This window comes from Acanthopagrus latus, chromosome 10, assembly GCF_904848185.1.
Source record: "Acanthopagrus latus isolate v.2019 chromosome 10, fAcaLat1.1, whole genome shotgun sequence".
Classification (NCBI taxonomy): Eukaryota; Metazoa; Chordata; class Actinopteri; order Spariformes; family Sparidae; genus Acanthopagrus; species Acanthopagrus latus.
The window spans coordinates 6,649,559-6,669,857 of record NC_051048.1 but is presented as its reverse complement, the minus strand read 5'-3'; the positions used below and the strand labels follow the sequence as shown (position 1 = coordinate 6,669,857).

Below are 20,299 nucleotides of genomic sequence, written 5' to 3'. Positions count from 1 at the left end.
GAAGATAAATCTTTAAATCTCCTTCATCATGGCAAGAATGTGCTACTGGTTTGACCTTGTTCAATTTGCTAGAGACTATCAAATCAAATCAGTTTTATTTACACTACCGTTCAAAAGTTTGGGGTCACATTGAAATGTCCTTATTTTTGAAGGAAAAGCACTGTACTTTTCAATGAAGATAACTTTAAACTAGTCTTAACTTTAAAGAAATACACTCTATACATTGCTAATGTGGTAAATGACTATTCTAGCTGCAAATGTCTGGTTTTTGGTGCAATATCTACATAGGTGTATAGAGGCCTAGTTCCAGCCACTATCACTCCAGTGTTCTAATGGTGAAATGTGTTTGCTCATTGGCTCAGAAGGCTAATTGATGATTAGAAAACCCTTGTGCAATCATGTTCACACATCTGAAAACAGTTTAGCTCGTTACAGAAGCTACAAAACTGATCTTCCTTTGAGCAGATTGAGTTTCTGGAGCATTAAATTTGTGGGGTCAATTAAACGCTCAAAATGGCCAGAAAAAGAGAACTTTCATCTGAAACTCGACAGTCTATTCTTGTTCTTCGAAAAGATGGCTATTCCATGCGAGAAATTGCTAAGAAATTGAAGATTTCCTACAACGGTGTGTACTACTCCCTTCAGAGGACAGCACAAACAGGCTCTAACCAGAGTAGAAAAAGAAGTGGGAGGCCGCGTTGCACAACTGTGCAAGAAGATAAGTTCATAAGAGTCTCTAGTTTGAGAAACAGACGCCTCACAGGTCCCCAACTGGCATCTTCATTAAATAGTACCCGCAAAACACCAGTGTCAACATCTACAGTGAAGAGGCGGCTGCGGGATTCTGGGCTTCAGGGCAGAGTGGCAAAGAAAAAGCCATATCTGAGACTGGCCAATAAAAGAAAAAGATTAAGATGGGCAAAAGAACACAGACATTGGACAGAGGAAGACTGGAAAAAAGTGTTGTGGACGGACGAATCTAAGTTTGAGGTGTTTGGATCACAAAGAAGAATGTTTGTGAGATGCAGAACAAATGAAAAGATGCTGGAAGAATGCCTGACGCCATCTGTTAAGCATGGTGGAGGTAATGTGATGGTCTGGGGTTGCTTTGGTGCTGGTAAGGTGGGAGATTTGTACAGGGTAAAAGGGATTCTGAATAAGGAAGGCTATCACTCCATTTTGCAACGCCATGCCATACCCAGTGGACAGTGCTTGATTGGAGCCAATTTCATCCTACAACAGGACAGTGACCCTAAACACACCTCCAAATTGTGCAAGAACTATTTAGAGCAGAAGCAGGAAGCTCGTATTCTATCGGTGATGGAGTGGCCAGCGCAGTCACCAGATCTGAACCCCATTGAGTTGTTGTGGGAGCAGCTTGACCGTATGGTACGCAAGAAGTGCCCATCCAACCAATCCAACTTGTGGGAGCTGCTTCTGGAAGCGTGGGGTGCAATTTCTCCAGATTACCTCAACAAATTAACAGCTAGAATGCCAAAGGTCTGCAATGCTGTAATTGCTGCAAATGGAGGATTCTTTGACGAAAGCAAAGTTTGATGTAAAATCTTATTTCAAATACAAATCATTATTTCTAACCTTGTCAATGTCTTGACTCTATTTTCTATTCATTTCACAACGTATGGTGGTGAATAAGTGTGACTTTTCATGGAAAACACAAAATTGTTTGGGTGACCCCAAACTTTTGAACGGTAGTGTATATAGCCCAAAATCGCAATCACATCACTTCAGTGGGCTTTACAATCTGTGCAGTGAACAACAAAATGTTTCCTGTTTTTCTAAACCAAACTGCAGGTCAACATAGAGTCGCACTGACAGCAGACAGCACAATCATACCACTGTGGGACAGCGTGACACTGAGATGTTCTGTGGAGGATCCTGCTGGATTCAGATATGAGTGGTTCAGACAGAAGTCAGACTATCCTCGGAAAACTTCTCTTCAGACCGAAAATGTTGAAGAATCATACAGAGTTATCTCACAAGGAGGGAAATACACCTGCAGAGGATGGAGAAATGAGCCATATGTCGTCACACCTGATAGTAATGCAGTCATCATTGAGGAAACTGGTGAGTTTAGTGTTTTCTAATTTCTTAAACAACGTCCAAAGTGTGAAGGGAAAGTGATTGTTAGTCATGTTAGTCCAGTAACTCTCACTTTTCTGAAAACAAAAAAAGAAACATCTTTAAATCTCCTTCATCATGTCAAGAATGGGCTACTGCTTTAACATAAGGTCAAACTAATGTGTAAACATATACTATCAAAGAGTTGAGGATGCTGCTTTTATGTTGTGCAGTTTTATAATAAAATATCTGGAATTGGGTGAAAGACGTAGAGCTGAATGTAGGATTCATGGACTGTTTCCTTTGACATCAAACTCTGTTCTGCCGAATGTTTTCCAGTACTTGAGATTGCTTTGTCTTGTTTAATTCTAGAGTTAGACAGGTGGAATGGAACATGTAGTAGAAATTTTCCTGGTGAGGTTGAGAGTTGCTAAGTCTCTGAAGAATTTTAGACTTCAGCGTATCAATCCGATCTCTTTAATAAAACGCAGCGTGGGAAAGCAAAAGCGTTCTCGCCCGTCCACTGAAATGTTACCACTTAAATTCAGAAACAGAGGAGATTACCTTCATTTACAAGAGATATAAATCATTTTCTTTCCAAAAAATGATCCTTTTGTGTTACACTTTATCATGTCTTTCCCAGGAAATTGACCCTTTGATGCTTTAGATAGGACAGTAAATGTCATCTTATCTACATATCTGTATCCTCCCATATGGACAATGTGCCCCACCTGTGGCTTTCTGACACCTCAAGCAAACTGACATTCTCCCCTCCTCCTCTCACATCCTGCTCCTGTCTTTACATCTCATTGATCACTGACAGGAAAACTATGTAATTTCTTGTTTTTTTTACAAACCTGTGTTGTTTTGTTAAATATATCAAAACATTTGGACAGACAGTGATGTCAGATCAACATCTTTCCTAACTATCTCCCTTTTTTATCTAGTGCCAGTCATCTTTTGTAAGGAGATTGTTCATGAGGAAAAGTTTACACAGTACTGCTGCTAATACTGTAGCTGTGAACAAGAGGAAGTGGAGGCGGCTGAGAAAACACACAATCAGCATGTTGTGCTGGGAGTTAAACATTAATGTTATTAAAGCCAAAATCACTACATGTTTTTTTTTTTTCTTAACTAGATTTTAAGCAGAAGAATCTTTAAATTCTGATGTTGAAAATATGTTGATGTGTTCATAAAGGTCTTTTACCAAACTGTTTATAAAAAAAAGTAGAATCCATCCTGCATGATGAACTAGATATTAGACACAAGACTAACAAAGAGGGATGATGAAAATGTTCTTCCATATTGCTGTGGTCAGAACAGTCTAAATCATTTGATATTTCAAATGTTTTCTGTAGAACAGACAACATGAATTCAAATAATGAACACAGTGATTATAACAGAAGATGATGCATTTTATCTGTTCAGTGTTTAATCCTGTTTGAATCTCAACTGTGTATTTTCATGTCAACAGTTTCCAACAGGGTCACTTTGACCCTTCAACCCAACTGGCCTCAGATATTCAGAGGAGAGACGATCACCCTCAGATGTGACATCCAGGGAGGCAGATGGATGTATGAATGGACTAAAGACAACTTAAACACTCCAGCATACAATGAACACAGGATTATCAGAGCTACTGAGGCTGACAGTGGAGAATACAGGTGTAAAGGAAGAAGAGACTCATATTCCTCAACACGGTGGAGTGATGTCATCACATTGACAGTATCATGTAAGTTGGACTATCTGTCATTCATACTGAAAATGTTTTAATGTTTTAATTGATAATAATCAAACAGCAGGAAACATTTCTCTTCAACAATATTGAAGTCTCTTAAATTAACTGAATGTTTTTTTTTTTTAGCATTGTAACAAAATAACTGTAAAGCAGCCAGTAATCAGAGTTCTGTAGTTTTTCCATCAAAAGCATCTCAGATATCTTGGAGGCTGGAATGATGCTGCTCTTTAACACTGTTCTCCACAGTAAGAAGCTTCTGGGTGTGAAAGACTCATTCAGCCAACTGGTTGAGTTAACTCAGGTTAATCAGCAGTCAGGTTAGTTGAGATGAATCACTTGAGTAGTCTCCACTTCCTGTAAGTGATAGTGTCAGTGGTTGTCTGTGTTGTGTGTTCACTCTGTGATAGACTGACAGTCTGTCCAGGATGTAACCTGGCTCTCATCAGATGTGAGCTGGGATAATCACCCTGTGAGCCTGCAGAGGATAAGAGGCTACAGATCATTGATCATTAAACAGTTGTCTTTCAACAATGACAAACCACAGTGAAAGTGTTCAACTTGGCTCTTCAACACTTCAACACAAGGTTTTACCTTCACAAATGTAACATTCAGTAGTGCAGCAGCTGATTCATTAAGAAACCCAGGAAAAGAGAGACGGACATGACATGTAAGAGCTCCTTGGCCAGGTTTAAACTAATATGCGTCTAGGGTTTATAAATTAATTCAGAGTTAATATTAATGCAAATTTAAGTCTTACAGTTCAAGTGTTTCTTGTCTGTAGGGGCTGCACTATATAAACTGAAGTAAATCACAGTGATATTAATTTCCTTTTTTATGTGTTTGTTCTAAATCAAACAGCAAACAGTCCAAAGGCTGAACTGAGGGCTGATGACAGAGACATTCCTGTAGGGGGCAGTGTGACCCTGACCTGCTCTGTGAAGCCATCATCATCTGGTTGGAAATACTTCTGGTACAGAGGAGAGAAAACATCTGAACCTCTGAGCTCTCAACTCTCAGCTGGACCAATCAGAGTGTCAGAGGGAGGAGTCTACTGGTGCAGAGGAGGAAGAGGAGATCCAGTTTACTACACAGAGTACAGTGATCCAGTCACTGTCCACAAAAAGGGTGAGTTTGACATTTGTTTTGGAAACAGAATTTGAAATCATATATTCAGTTTGTATGTGTTGAGTTGATTTAGGAAAAAGACATGATGTAGATTTAATTTTGTGTCATTTTCTGTTTCTTTTCTGTGAATTCTTGAACTTGAACAGTTCCAAACAAGGCTGTTGTGACTCTGCAGCCAAACTGGTCTGAAATATTCAGAGGAGAGAGGATCACTCTCAGATGTGAGATCAAAGATGGAGGAGACACTGAGTGGGAGTATGAATGGTCACCAGCCTCCTTAAACAGACCTACAACATACATTAATTACCGGATTATCAGTGTTACTGAGGCTGACAGTGGAGAATACAGGTGTAAAGGAAGAAGAGACTCATATTCCTCGACAGAGTGGAGTGATGTCATCACATTGACAGTATCATGTAAGTTGGGCTTTCTGTCATTCATACTGAAAATGTTTTAATGTTTTAATTGATCTTAATTAAACAGCAGGAAACATTTCTCTCCAACAATAATGACGTATATTAAATTAACTGAATCATTTAAGAAAAAATATTTTAGCATTTGAACAAAATAACTGAACAGCAGCCAGTAATCAGAGTTCTGTAGTTTTTCCATCAAAAGCATCTCAAATAACTTAGAGGCTGGAATGATGCTGCACTTTAACACTGTTCTCCACAGTAAGAAGCTTCTGGGTGTGAAAGACTCATTCAGCCAACTGGTTGAGTTAACTCAGGTTAATCAGCAGTCAGGTTAGTTGAGATGAATCACTTGAGTAGTCTCCACTTCCTGTAAGTGATAGTGTCAGTGGTTGTCTGTGTTGTGTGTTCACTCTGTGATAGACTGACAGTCTGTCCAGGATGTAACCTGGCTCTCATCAAATGTGAGCTGGGATAATCACCCTGTGAGCCTGCAGAGGATAAGAGGCTACAGATCATTGATCATTAAACAGTTGTCTTTCAACAATGAAAAACCACAGTGAAAGTGTTCAACTTGGCTCTTCAACACTGAAACACAAGGTTTTACCTTCACAAATGTAACATTCAGTAGTGCAGCAGCTGATTCATTAAGAAACCCAGGAAAAGAGAGACGGACATGACATGTAAGAGCTCCTTGGCCAGGTTTAAACTAATATGTGTCCAGTGTTTATAAATTAATTCAGTGTTAATATTAATGCAAATTTAAGTCTTACAGTTCAGGTATTTCTTGTCTGTAGGGGCTGCACTATATAAACTGAAGTAAATCACAGTGACATTAATTTCCTTTTTGATGTCTTTGTTCTAAATCAAACAGCAAACAGACCAAAGGCTGAACTGAGGGCTGATGACAGAGACATTCCTGTAGGGGGCAGTGTGACCCTGACCTGCTCTGTGAAGCCATCATCATCTGGTTGGAAATACTTCTGGTACAGAGGAGAGAAAACATCTGAACCTCTGAGCTCTCAACTCTCAGCTGGACCAATCAGAGCCTCAGAGGGAGGAGTCTACTGGTGCAGAGGAGGAAGAGGAGATCCAGTTTACTACACAGAGTCCAGTGATCCAGTCACTGTCTACAATAATGGTGAGTTTGACATATGACATTTATTGTATTTATATTTGTTGATTGATTAGAGAAAAGACATGATGTAGATTGAACTTTTTGTCATTTTTGTTTCCTCACTGTGAATTGTTGAACATGAACAGTTCCAATCAAGGCTGTTGTGACTCTGCAGTCAAACTGGTCTGAAATATTCAGAGGAGAGAGGATCACTCTCAGATGTGAGATCAAAGATGGCGGAGACACTGAGTGGGAGTATGAATGGAGAACAAGCAGCTCAGAAAAACATTCAAATCAAAATGAACTCAGCATTAGATCTGTTTCTGCATCCCACAGTGGAGTCTACAGGTGTAAGGGCAGAAAGAAAAGAGAAAAGTCTCCAACAGATTGGAGTGATTCCTTCATACTGACAGTATCAGACAGTAAGTCACATCACATTTCTTTCAAAGTGAAGATTACACAGTTCATTAAAAGGCTGTTTTGGTTTATATATGTTTAAAGTAAATCTTCAGTATGTACTGATTGTGCAGAATGTATTTGATCCTCTATCAACACATGTTTTCATTCTGAAAACTCATTTTCCAACAGAAGCCCAGTCTGTCCTCACTGTGTCTCCATCATGGCTGAGTGCTGGAGCCTCAGTAACTCTGAACTGCAGAGTTAAAGATCAATCTGCAGGATGGAGGTTCTACTGGTATAAGACTGTTCCTGATCCATCAGACAACTTCTACAGCTATGAGCTGCTACCTGGCAGCAGCAGTGGGACTGAACAGGATTCCTACATTGTTGATGGACAGACACACACAGCAGGATATGTGTGCAGAGCTGGAAGAGGAGATCCAGTGTTTTACACTGATTACAGTCAACCTCAGTTTGTCTGGTCTGCAGGTCAGCATGTTTCTGTCTCTTAAGAAACAGATATTATATCAGCTCTGTTGATCTTTTTTCTAAATAATGATACACAAATAGTATCTAAAAAAAATTAATTAATTTACTGTGGTCTTATGATCTTGTCGCTCTCGCTAGCGTCAAACTAAACTTCACACTTTCCACCTTACTGGGTGGAATTGAGTCGTTTCCTTCTGTCCTCAACACAATAATAGAGAGAAAGATATTATATCTTGGCTAAAACTTTACTCTCATTTGCAGAGCGTTCTTTTAGTTTGGATACTGAAGCAATATTTCAAGGTAGAAATCACAATTTTAACAAAATACTGAAAATACTGTTTGACCTCTTATCACATGTTGTTTTTCAGATTTTCACTCATCAGCGTCTCTCACAGTGAGTCCTGACAGAGCTCAACACTTCACCTCTGACTCTGTCTCACTGAGCTGTGAGGGAAACTCTACTGAGTGGAGAGTGAGGAGGTCACCTGAGAACAGATACCTGTCAGACTGCTCCACCTGGAGGACAATGACTGGATCTACATGCAAACTAAAGACTTACCGGCTCAGTGATGCAGTGTACTGGTGTGAGTCTGGATCAGGAGAGTTCAGCAACTCAGTCAACATCACTATACAGAGTATGATTTTATTATATTTTGTGTTTCTTTGACTTCTTATTTCAAACATCCCATTGTGTGTTGAGGAGTACAGCACACTGACATGTTAAGAGTTCTGCCCAACACTCTGCTTCATGATCTCTCTAGTAATGAATTGTTTTCACTTAATAAACATAGTTAAGTATTTAATCACACTGTGATTTTAAACATGTATAAATATAGAATATAGATTTGTGGCTGATGTGTTCTTCAGTTTTTAGGTCCATGATCACCATTTAAAGTCCAGTGTGAAGGATTTAGTGACATTTAGCTGTGAGGTTGCAGATTCAGCAGCTGAAAGGGTTCTTGAACAGTAAGACACACAAGGTGTATGAAGATAAAACGTCAGATTTATGATCTCTGTTAAATCAATGAGAAAAGTCAAAGAAATAAAGCCAGCATGTATCTTTTCTCATCTCTCTACATCCACTCATTCTCAAGTTCCTCGACCAGCTGATCTCTGACTGAAACCTCGTATTCTTTGACTGTTTAACAGATAAAAATATGATCCTGCTGAGCCCTGCCCGTCCTGTGACTGAGGGAGATTCTGTTAGTCTGAGCTGCAAATTAAGAAGACAAACATTTGACTCCACTGTGTTTTTCTATCACAATGAGAAAGTCATTCAAAGTGACACCAGATGGGAGTTAAATATCTCTGCAGTGTCAAAGTCAGATGAAGGATTCTACAAGTGTCAACACTCAGGACAAGAGTCAGCACAGAGCTGGATGTCAGTTCAGGGTGAGTAGGATTAAAATGATTCTTCCATTTTCTTTCTGTAAACTGTGTTTCTGCCTGAGAAACAAACTTTGAAAACTTCACTGAGTTTGAAGCAGCATCATTTCAGATAACTTCCCCTGATAGATTCAGTAGAAAGAATGTTTCCTTTGAGCTGAAGAAAATCTCCATCATGATTTATTGCAAAGAGCTGATTTCACACTGTATTCTGACATGTTGGTATATATTTTTCTGTCAGTGTTTACTTGTGTATCACAACATGTGTGAAGTTGAAACAGGGAACTTCATTGTGTCTGCTCATGTGTATTTATACCTCCGAACAACAACTGTTGTATTCATTAAGTACTTTGTAAATTCAGTGTTAGAAACATGTTCTGTAAGTTTGTTAACAGTTATTATGTGTTATTTATTCCAGCAGTGTCCAGGCCTGAACACTCTTCATTTCCTGTTCTGTTGATTGTTGGGCTGATTTGTGGAATCGTTCTTATTCTTCTTCTGCTCCTGTTGTATCGCTACAGATCTTCCAAGTGTGAGACCTTCTTCTTCTGTTATTAGATGTTTTTTGTTTATGTTGAATAGAAATACAGACACATTCTGATCTGATGAGATAGAACAGCAGTACAACAACTCACAATACAAAACTATGTAACAACAAATCTTTATCTTTTTACAGATACATGCTTCAAGAGGTTGGTGCAAAACTGTTTTGTCAATTTTGAACATAACAAGACGTTCAATGTTCCTGTTTATTAAATGTTTTGTATTTGTTTCTTGTTTTAGGCCGATCCAGTCTGAGAGCTCCAACACAGATCAGAATGAGGCTCAGTGCAGCACATACGACTCTCCTCAACATGGTAAACACTGAAAATAATCTTAAAGAAATTATATATAGGCCTTTTTTTGTATCATACAATTAGAAAGATGACTCTGACTGTCTTGTTTTCTCTGCTCTGTAGGTGATGTCTGTCTGTATGAAACAATCAAACACTCTGAAGACTCTGAACATGGTACACTTTATACCTTTTATTAACATGCAGTGCAGAAACACCCTGTTAAAATTAAGTGAACAGATTTATGGTTGACAGCACTGAGATCACTTCCATTACTTCTAATGAATCAGGATCATTGACTGTAAATAAAGATGGACGACATGACAGCTCCCCAAAAGTGAAGCCAGAACATCTGGAACTGCTGGTTAGCATTTAGCTCAAAGCATTGCTTTACCTCCAGCCTCAGAGGCGTGTTAGCATCTCTAGATCATTTCCTGATTATCAATGTGTTGATATAAAATATCACCTTTGATGACACGTTACTATTAATGATGTAGTTACTTTGAAAATAAGTCTTTTTCAACAAGTATCTACATCATTGTGTCTGTAGCACATGTGTCATCATTGTTATCTAGATGTGCCACATGTTCTACTCTGGATCAGATACTGTTTCTGAGTCTATTGAGGTTCTGCAGTGAATATTAGAAATGCAACCACTGCATGATTTAAGAGAACTGATTCCAAGTGATCGATATAAAATCCTGGAACTAAATATGTACATTTCAGTTGCAGGTGGATCCCAGGACGTCACATATTCTTCAATTGAACTTAAACACTTTGGGAAGAAAGGTGAGTACTCTGAATACAGGAGGTAAATAGAAATATCTTTAGTGTAAAAAGTATTGATTTATATTTGTTCTGTATGGATTCATGTGATTGTCTTCACAGGGAAGCAACATACACCAGAGGAGAGATCAGTTTACTCTGATGTGAGGACAGGAGCTGCAGGTACAGTCAGTTACATCAGTCATCTTCAAACTTTGGTTTGAAATGTTGCGTATCATGTGACTGGAGGTGATTATTTGTCTATATTTGTTGTTAATCTTGGTCACCTTGGTAAAGTATTAAAAACTACCACTAGGTGTCACCAGAGTTGTGAATCTCACACATTTCTCTGGTCTTTCAAACTTTGGAGTTTTTCTAAGTTTGACTTTTTCATAGACAGAATGTGATTGTTAATTTATGTTTTCTGTAATTCTTTTGAAATATATAAACAACAACAACATAATAAACAGGAGACACAGCAGCTGAGGTGTTGAAGTTGTGATGAGAACTCATGTGGAAATATTCCTATTTTCATTTAAACATCAGACGCTGCTGGATTGTCATGAAATAAACACAGAAGGATCCCAAACATGTTTTATTATTATTCCACCAGTCAGTCCATCTGTTCATCCATCCAGCTGTACAGGGCCGTAGTGTTTACATCTGTGCAGCAAACACATCCTAAGATCTGCCCTCTGTTTCAGACGACAGTCTGCTGTATGCCCAAGTCTTCAGCCACGATAAAGGCAAGAAGAAGAAGAAGAAGAAGAAAGGTCAGTAAAGTTTGTATCCACCTGCAGCCGTTATCATCCAACATGTTGGTCTTAGTTTAGCTGTTTGTTGTTACTTACTTCTTATATGCCTCATATTTCTTTTAAGGAATGTATTGTTTATTATATGCATTGCACAATTTCATTTTCTACTTAACTCAGTCCTGTAGACATGTAAACTGCTCCAGTGGAGACATTAACCCTGACAATGTCCACATCTGATCTCCATTTATAGGAAGATCAGCTCCTGCAGCAGCAGATGAAACTGTTTATTCTGAAGTCAAACCAGGATCATCTCTCGGTAATAATGCTGCCGTATAACGTCCGTACTGTAATGACATCTTCCACAGCTGATTAAATGGATACAAGCCAGAATAACATGTCAGAAATCATCTTGAGTCACCCAATACTTTTGTTTTTTTGTGTTTTTTCTTCCAGGTCTGTAAAGAGAGAGAAGAGGAGGAAGACCTACGGTGAACTGATAAGTGTCCTGAGAACAGAACGTTTATTCTGGACCAACACAGTTCCCTTAAATGAGCCGAGGTCACTGCTGACCCCACATCAGATTGTTACTGACACAAGTTCACGCTCAGGTCACATCATAACTCACACATATTCTCAGGTGTAATAATATGTGAGGTCAAGAGAGAATGTCAGTATGTAAGGTGAGCGATGGCTGTGCAGGGTGAAAAGGTAACCATGATATGTGAGGTTAAAGGTAAAGAACAAAGTTTTTATTACAGCTGGCAGCATTTCATTAGACTGCTGTAGAAATATGAGACATGCTCAGTATTCTGTACAGTTAATTTGTTAGCAGATGATGTCAAATAATGGCTTCATGTGGATTTTATTATTGTCTCTTTTAGCACAAGACTACTGAAGCAGAATCCCTGTTTTATTTACACACTTCATCATTACTTTTCATTTTTACAGTTATGTTGTCACCTTTTGTTTGTGTTCAGTGTTTGTAGGAAACATTGAATCCAACTTTGATACAATATGTTTGAGCTTGTGTAGCAGGTACCAGCTTTAAAGTCAGCGTCTTTGTTAAGTGTTAGATCAGGATAGACGTCAACACTGACTTTTGATAGAAGTAATAATCTGCTATCAAACAACATCTCCTATTGCACGTACAGTATGTCTGTTTTCTCTCTGTCATTTTCAAGTTACCTGAGAGATATTGTGTGTATTTTTTCACCTCAAAGTATCTTATATTCATCATATTTTAATGTCTTTTGAATGTTTTATATATATGACATATTTTTGCATCAATAAACAGTTTGTTTTCCAGCAGTAAGCTGTCCGTTGTGTGTTTAATTCCTTTTTTGACTGCACAGTCGAACTGCCACAGAGCCCTGTAGCAATGATCATGTCCCTTAATGTCAGTGTGTCTCAAAGAATCTGGAAATACTTGATATGGATGCTGTTTGATGGGTTGTGAATCACCGACATCAACATCATGTCACTTCAGCACTGGACAGCTCCTCTGAGACTAACAGCAGACTAACAGACGGTGAAGCAGCTTCAGCACCGGACAGCGACACCATCTGTTCATCTGCTCCTGTGCTGCCTCAAGATTGCCACTAGGTGTTTCACAAGCTTGACGCAGTTTCAGCCTGAAGTTACTGACATATTCCAGCAAATTGTCTTCCATCCCTTCACACAGCTACTTCTCTCTCAACAGCTTCAAGGGACCAAGTACAATATGGGCAAACACCAACTCCAAAGGACCAAACCCAAGAGACTCCTGAACCACTTCCCTAATGGCTCAACATCTGCAGGTGAAGCCCTCATCTCAGTCCTTTTAAACTCCAGACAGTAAGTGTGTTGCATGGTGAGGTGTCTGCACAGTTACACATTCCAAGTTATGATTTAACAGTGATAGTTTGTTTACCCTTACTGTGAAGTAAGGAGAGTGGCTGGTGTGGTGTTGACATGTCCAGGGGCCCCAGAGCAATTAATCAGCCGTGTTTGCGTTAAAAGTTTAGCTTGAGGACGAGTCCACCAATACAGCATTAAAACTGAATTCAAAACAGCTGACTTAATGTACACATTTCATATATGCATGAGGAGACAGCTAAATCTCTCATCGGCAGAGTTAGGGAATGTCCAGAAGATGAGCGATTCCAGATGGAGGAGATAGGTCACCCCTCTTTCTCCTATTGGATAGATGGACCCTCAATCCACCAAAGTAACCAATTAGAAGAAGTAGGTAGGTGCGAGTGAATGGACTCTAAAAAGGCCCACACAGGTAAAGAAAGTGGGGTGGTACTTCTGACATCAAGGGCTCATATAGATTTCTGATAAAGCAAAGCATTGGGCAGTACTTTGTCATAGATCTGAGAATACCAGCGTGTGGCCGCTCTGGTTCAGACGCAGGCTTGAGATCTGTTTCATTGCCCTCTATTTCCACCCAGCCTCGTCTCCGCAGATTTCTTTTATGATCAAACTACATGCCAACACTTTTGATGAAGACAGCCCAGAAACGACAGTGGTCTTCAATGTCTGGTGAAAACGTTCAAGTTGCTCTCAGGGTGACATGCACTGCAATGGTAGTGCTGAAGTTTGAGCTGATTCAGCACCTGACCAAACACAGGAGATGCAAAACTTTAACCCTGCTCTGCAATGATAAGATGCATTTTACCTACTGATTCAAATGAGCATGTTACACTCATCAATGAAGGACTTACATTAAAGCATTTCCTACAGTCATTGGTCAGCATGTGTTAGAATGATACACTCTGTACAGAGCTGGAGGAGGAGACACTGTGTTGCGCTCCCTGCTGTGATTCACTCATTACCAACCTTTTATATATATCCAACAGACAAGTCAGTCTTCAGCATTATTATGTAAACTGCTAATTCTGTATCGACCTCATTTTTTCAGTCAAACTAAGGATTGTATTACTCTGGTGAGTATTTGCTGATGTAGTATTTGTACACATAACGCGGGTCAACAACACACAAACAAACGGTCATTTACTGCATAAAATGCACTGTAGTACTGTAGAGGTGTGTGTCTCCTCCCCTCAGCACAGAAGGGTGCTGGTCTCAGTTTCGGGTGGTTTTGCCACAACTTCAGCCACAGGAAGTGACTGAACTCTGAGACCAACAGTTCTCATGAACAGAAGTGAGCATGAAGAGAGCAGAAAGCTCCCCTCTGTTCCATTGTCTCTCATTATTCACTACTACTTTGACATCATGAGTTACTGAGCGTAGACTGACGAGGGAAAATGGAATTTAATTGATTTTGGCGTAATTCTGTAAAATAACAAAATGTGATAAAGGTGGAGGTACCTAAATGTTTTCTGACTGAAATACAGCTTAACATGTACAGGTTCGATGACAATAAAATGTTAGTGTGATGTAATGTGATTAAATCCAATGATCTTGTGTTTCTTGGATGTGAGATTAGAATGAGGAACAAACCTTTGCAAGACAGATGAGCTGATAATTTATTCACAGTGGACAGGAAGCATAAACATGTCAAAGGATGCTGCGGTCAAAGCCGCTGCTGCTCTTTGTGTGAAACAGAGTGAGAACTGCACTCAGACGAGGAAGTTGATGAAAAACTCTGCTCTCACATTTCTAAGATAGTGCCGACAGTGTCGGTGCTGGATGTGAAGATGGGGCACACTCTGCTCGCTGTGCTCGGGTTATTCTGTGAGTACATCTGTGACTTTCTATGTGATGTTCAGTATTTATATCAGTGTAGTAGTTGTGCAGACATGACCTTTGTTGCTGATTTGTCTTGGTTCAGATTGGAGGATTATGTTAAGTATATTACTCAACTATTGATGAAACTCCAGCTGGATTCTGTATTTGATTCTGGTCTAATGAAGTTTTCATCTTTATTTTAGTGCTGAATACACTCCTGTACGGACATGCTGAAGGTGACTAGTTATCTTTTCTATACTGACTGATTATGTTTGTCCTATATGTCTCCTACTGTATCACTCTTGATCACTTGTTGACTGGATTAGTGCTCAGTTGTTAAAGGAAGCTAGTTGGAAAGTGGAGCTCTGCATGATACCACTGACTTCACACTGGAATAAGTTTAGTGACTGTGAAGCTACTTTAGTTTGGTTCACTGAAGCTGTGTAGAAAAAGCTGTTCACACTTGTTAGAAAGATCAAATGAACAAAACCTTATCTAACATAATACAAATGATGAGTCTGTTACCTATTTGATCATTTTAACAGGGCAGAATTATAGAGAAGAAGATCACTCTGATGAGGGGAACAAACCAACAGGTGATACAGTCTCTTCCAACAGTCTGTCACTGACTGACTCATGTTGGGCAGTGACATGGTGTGTTTGCTGCCTCATGCTGTGTTTCTTGGTATTACCTCTGGGAGCTGCAACAGTCACAAGTTGCCAAATGCTTCACAAACAGATGGCTGACAAATTATAAACTAAACTGAAGTGTCTTAAATAATCTCAGTAGTTGTAAGTCTTTGGAAAGTCCAAACCTCCAGAGTAGTTTCAATAATCTTTGGCATAATCTCTGTATGTCTTTAAACTTTATTACACTTTAGTCTCTGTATGAGTAAAATCATTTTGTTTTGATGTAATATCACTGCTCCGTAACTTGACGGGGCGGCTGTAGCTCAGGAGGTAGGGCAGGTCTGCTAGTGATAGGAAAGTTGCTGGTTCAAATCCTCCTTGAGCAAGATAATGAACCCCAAATTCCTCCTGATGTGCAGTGGGCACCTTGCATGGCAGCTGCTGCCATCAGATGAGCTGGCGACTTGTCCAGGGTGTACCCTGCCTTCGACTAGAGACGGCTGGCTGCAGCAACAACCCCAGTGACCCCTTGAGAAAGTGATAAAGTGGTTACAGACCATGACATGACATGAAATAACTTGTATGTTGTCAGATAAATTATATGTTCTTTTGATTGAACGTATTAATAAAACATCTCTCTACCTCTGTTACACAGGTGCTGATGCAGTCCTGGAAATTCCTGCATTCACTTTGTTTGAAGGAGAGTCTGTGACTCTGCGCTGTAAACATCGTACTGCAAGACATATGATGACAGCTTCCTTTTACAAAGATGGATCACTTATTAAAATGGACACAAACCATCGGTCATCCACAACAGGAGAATTGACAGTTCGAGTGTCAGTGTCAGATGAGGGCAGGTACAAGTGTCAGTTTGCTGATGGGACAGAATCTGAAGAAAGAGAGCTGAGAGTGAAAGGTAAGAAGCTGTCTCACTGTGATGACACATTATCGTTTTAAATGTTGCACCAAGAATCCAAATGATTCGTCACAAAATCTCTAAACAACAAACATTCACTTCTTAGCTTTTCTAATTTTTCAGTTGCATTTCACTGAGTTCATCCAGTCAAGTTTTGATTCTTCTTGCAGTAGATTCAACATGAAGTCTTCATACTTCTCTTAAAATACTATCAAGTGCTGAACAACAAGTTAAGCTTTCATCTGCCTTCAATTAACCAATTAATAAACAGCCCGACAGTCTTGTCACAAGAATACTGGTGTCTGAGAGGCTGATTGCCTGATATTATTATTTCAGATATTGGGTTCACATACTATCAGTCTTTTCCTACTAGTGGTCTCCAGGAATGTGTTTAGTATTGAAACACGTTATCTTGATGTGAAAAACCTTTCTCTGTTTTCTTGTTTTCTGTACTTGCAGCTGTTTGTGGTGTCAAAATTGTTCAACACATCAGTTCATTGTAAAAACATTACAACATTTTTGATGACATGTTCGTGACAGTTATTTCCTTGTGTTTCCCAACCAAACAGCAGGTAGACGTAGAGTCACACTGACAGCAGACAGGACAATCATACCACTGGGGGGCAACGTGACACTGACATGTTCTGTGGAGGATCCTGCTGGATTCAGATATCAGTGGTTCAGACAGAAGTCAGACTATTCTGGAAAAACTTTTCTTTACACTGAGAATTTTGATGAATCAAACAGAGTTATCTCACAAGGAGGCAAATACACCTGCAGAGGATGGAGAAGTGAACCACATGTCATCACACCTGAAAGTAATGAAGTCGTCATTTATGAAACTGGTGAGTTTAGTATTTTCTAATGGAATAAACAACCTACAGTCTTTATGTTCTTAAACAACGTCCAAAGTGTGAAGGGAAAGTGATTGTTAGTCGTGTTAGTCCAGTAACTCTCACTTTTCTGAAAACAAATAAAAAAAACTGTTTAAATCTCCTTCATCATGCCAACAATGAGCTGCTGGTTTGACCTCCTTCACTTTGTTAACAGAAACAAAGATTTGATGATGCTTCATTTATGTTGTTCAGTTTTAATGATCAATATCTGGAACTGGGAGATTTTTCATGAGGAAAAGTTTACACAGTGCTGCTGCTCATACTGTAGCTGTGAACAAGAGGAAGTGGAGGCTGAGAAAACACACAGTCAGCATGTTTTGCTGGGAGTTAAACATTAATGTGATTAATGCCAAAATCACTACATGTTTTTATTTTAACCAGATTTTTACAGAGCAAACTTTAAATCCTGATGTTTGTTATGTTCATAACGTGACACTAATGGCTCATTAGCATTAGTATGACATGTTTCTCATTAAAAGACAGTCATGTTACATAACCTGCTAACATATAATGTGATAGATACATCTTGTGTTCAGAGCGCAGAGAGAAATTAAAACTCCACTGGAGGAACACAGATGATTTTAATCTTATTCAGGACATGATGGTGGTGCACTTCAGCCTCTTGTGGTCAAAATTAGTATTACAGAAAGAATCACTTGAAAGAATTAGCCTTGATTTTATCTTGAAAAATGTTTTTCACTGAGTTTGATATACAGGAAAAAAAAAATCCAACCAGCCATGTTTTCACTCTTACTCACGCATGAACAAAAAATACATAAATAATCTTCTGACATTTTTGTTTCCTGTCTGTGAATTGTTGAACTTGAACAGTTCCAATCAAGGCTGTTGTGACTCTGCAGCCAAACTGGTCTGAAATATACAGAGGAGAGAGGATCACTCTCAGATGTGAGATCAAAGATGGAGGAGACACTGAGTGGGAGTATGAATGGAGAACAAGCAGCTCAGAAAAACCTTCAAATCAAAATGAACTCAGCATTAGATCTGTTTCTGCATCCCACAGTGGAGTCTACAGGTGTAAGGGCAGAAAGAAAAGAGAAAAGTCTTCAACAGATTGGAGTGATTCCTTCATACTGACAGTATCAGACAGTAAGTCACATCACATTTCTTTCAAAGACAAAATAATACAGTTCATATATACATTTTTTCTTTTTAAAGTAAATCTTCAGTATGTACTGATTGTGCAGAATGTATTTGATCCTCTATCAACACATGTTTTCATTCTGAAAACTCATTTTCCAACAGAAGCCCAGTCTGTCCTCACTGTGTCTCCATCATGGCTGAGTGCTGGAGCCTCAGTAACTCTGAACTGCAGAGTTAAAGATCAATCTGCAGGATGGAGGTTCTACTGGTATAAGACTGTTCCTGATCCATCAGACAACTTCTACAGCTATGAGCTGCTACCTGGCAGCAGCAGTGGGACTGAACAGGATTCCTACATTGTTGATGGACAGACACACACAGCAGGATATGTGTGCAGAGCTGGAAGAGGAGATCCAGTGTTTTACACTGATTACAGTCAACCTCAGTTTGTCTGGTCTGCAGGTCAGTCTGTTTCTGTCTCTTAAACAGATGTCATATCAGCATCTTTTTTTAAATGTTGATAAACAAACAGTATCTTGAAAAGATTGAAATTCATTTTCTGTCTTATGATCTTGTTTCTCTTACTAGCATCAAGCTAAACTTCACACTTTCCACCTTACTGGGTGGAATTTACTTGTTTCCTTCTGTCCTCACTCTTTGGCATGAAACACAAAAAGAGAGAGAGAGAGAGAGAGAGATGATATCTTGGTTAAAACTTTACTCTCATTTGCAAAAAGTACTTTTAGTCTGGATACTTAAGCTCTTATTACTGCTTACAGCAGCTGTAGTCACTTGGTTGGCTATCATTTAAAATCAACTGAAAATGGTATCAAGGGGTCAAAGTAGAAATCATAATGTGACCAATATACTGAACTTTGTTACAATAAAAACAAAAACAAACCTAAATACTATTTGAACTGAGACATTTTCTATCTAAAGATCTCTGAGCTCTGTTTGACCTCTTATCACATGTTGTTTTTCAGATTTTCACTCATCAGCGTCTCTCACAGTGAGTCCTGACAGAGCTCAACACTTCACCTCTGACTCTGTCTCACTGAGCTGTGAGGGAAACTCTACTGAGTGGAGAGTGAGGAGGTTTAATAAAAACAGATACCTGTCAGACTGCTCCACCTGGGGGACAATGACTGGATCTACATGCAAACTAAAGACTTACTGGCTCAGTGATGCAGTGTACTGGTGTGAGTCTGGATCAGGAGAGTTCAGCAACTCAGTCAACATCACTATACAGAGTATGATTTTATTATATTTAGTTTTTCTTTGACTTCTTATTTCAAACATCCCATTGTGTGTTGAGGAGTACAGCACACTGACATGTTAAGAGTTCTGCCCAACACTCTGCTTCATGATCTCTCTAGTAATGAATTGTTTTCACTTAGTAAACATAGTTAAGTGTTTAATCACACTGTGATTTTAAACATGTATAAATATAGAATATAGATTTGTGGCTGATGTGTTCTTCAGTTTTTAGGTCCATGATCACCATTTAAAGTCCAGTGTGAAGGATTTAGTGACATTTAGCTGTGAGGTTGCAGATTCAGCAGCTGAAAGGGTTCTTGAACAGTAAGACACACAAGGTGTATGAAGATAAAACGTCAGATTTATGATCTCTGTTAAATCAATGAGAAAAGTCAAAGAAATAAAGCCAGCATGTTTCTCATCTCTCTACATCCACTCATTCTCAAGTTCCTCCACCAGCTGATCTCTGACTGAAACCTCGTATTCTTTGACTGTTTAACAGATAAAAATATGATCCTGCTGAGCCCTGCCCGTCCTGTGACTGAGGGAGATTCTGTTAGTCTGAGCTGCAAATTAAGAAGACAAACATTTGACTCCACTGTGTTTTTCTATCACAATGAGAAAGTCATTCAAAGTGACACCAGATGGGAGTTAAATATCTCTGCAGTGTCAAAGTCAGATGAAGGATTCTACAAGTGTCAACACTCAGGACAAGAGTCAGCACAGAG

General features: G+C 39.1%; 1 protein-coding gene across 1 annotated transcript in view; it reads left to right on the top strand.

Moving 5' to 3' along the window:
* Positions 1–20,299, top strand: part of LOC119027748 — a 116,255-nt gene that overhangs the window by 7,320 nt on the left and 88,636 nt on the right. The window contains exons 6-7 of the mRNA XM_037113180.1: positions 1,813–2,085; positions 3,554–3,597. Of these exons, the coding sequence (XP_036969075.1) occupies positions 1,813–2,085; positions 3,554–3,597 (317 nt within the window). The remainder of the gene's footprint in view (positions 1–1,812; positions 2,086–3,553; positions 3,598–20,299) is intronic.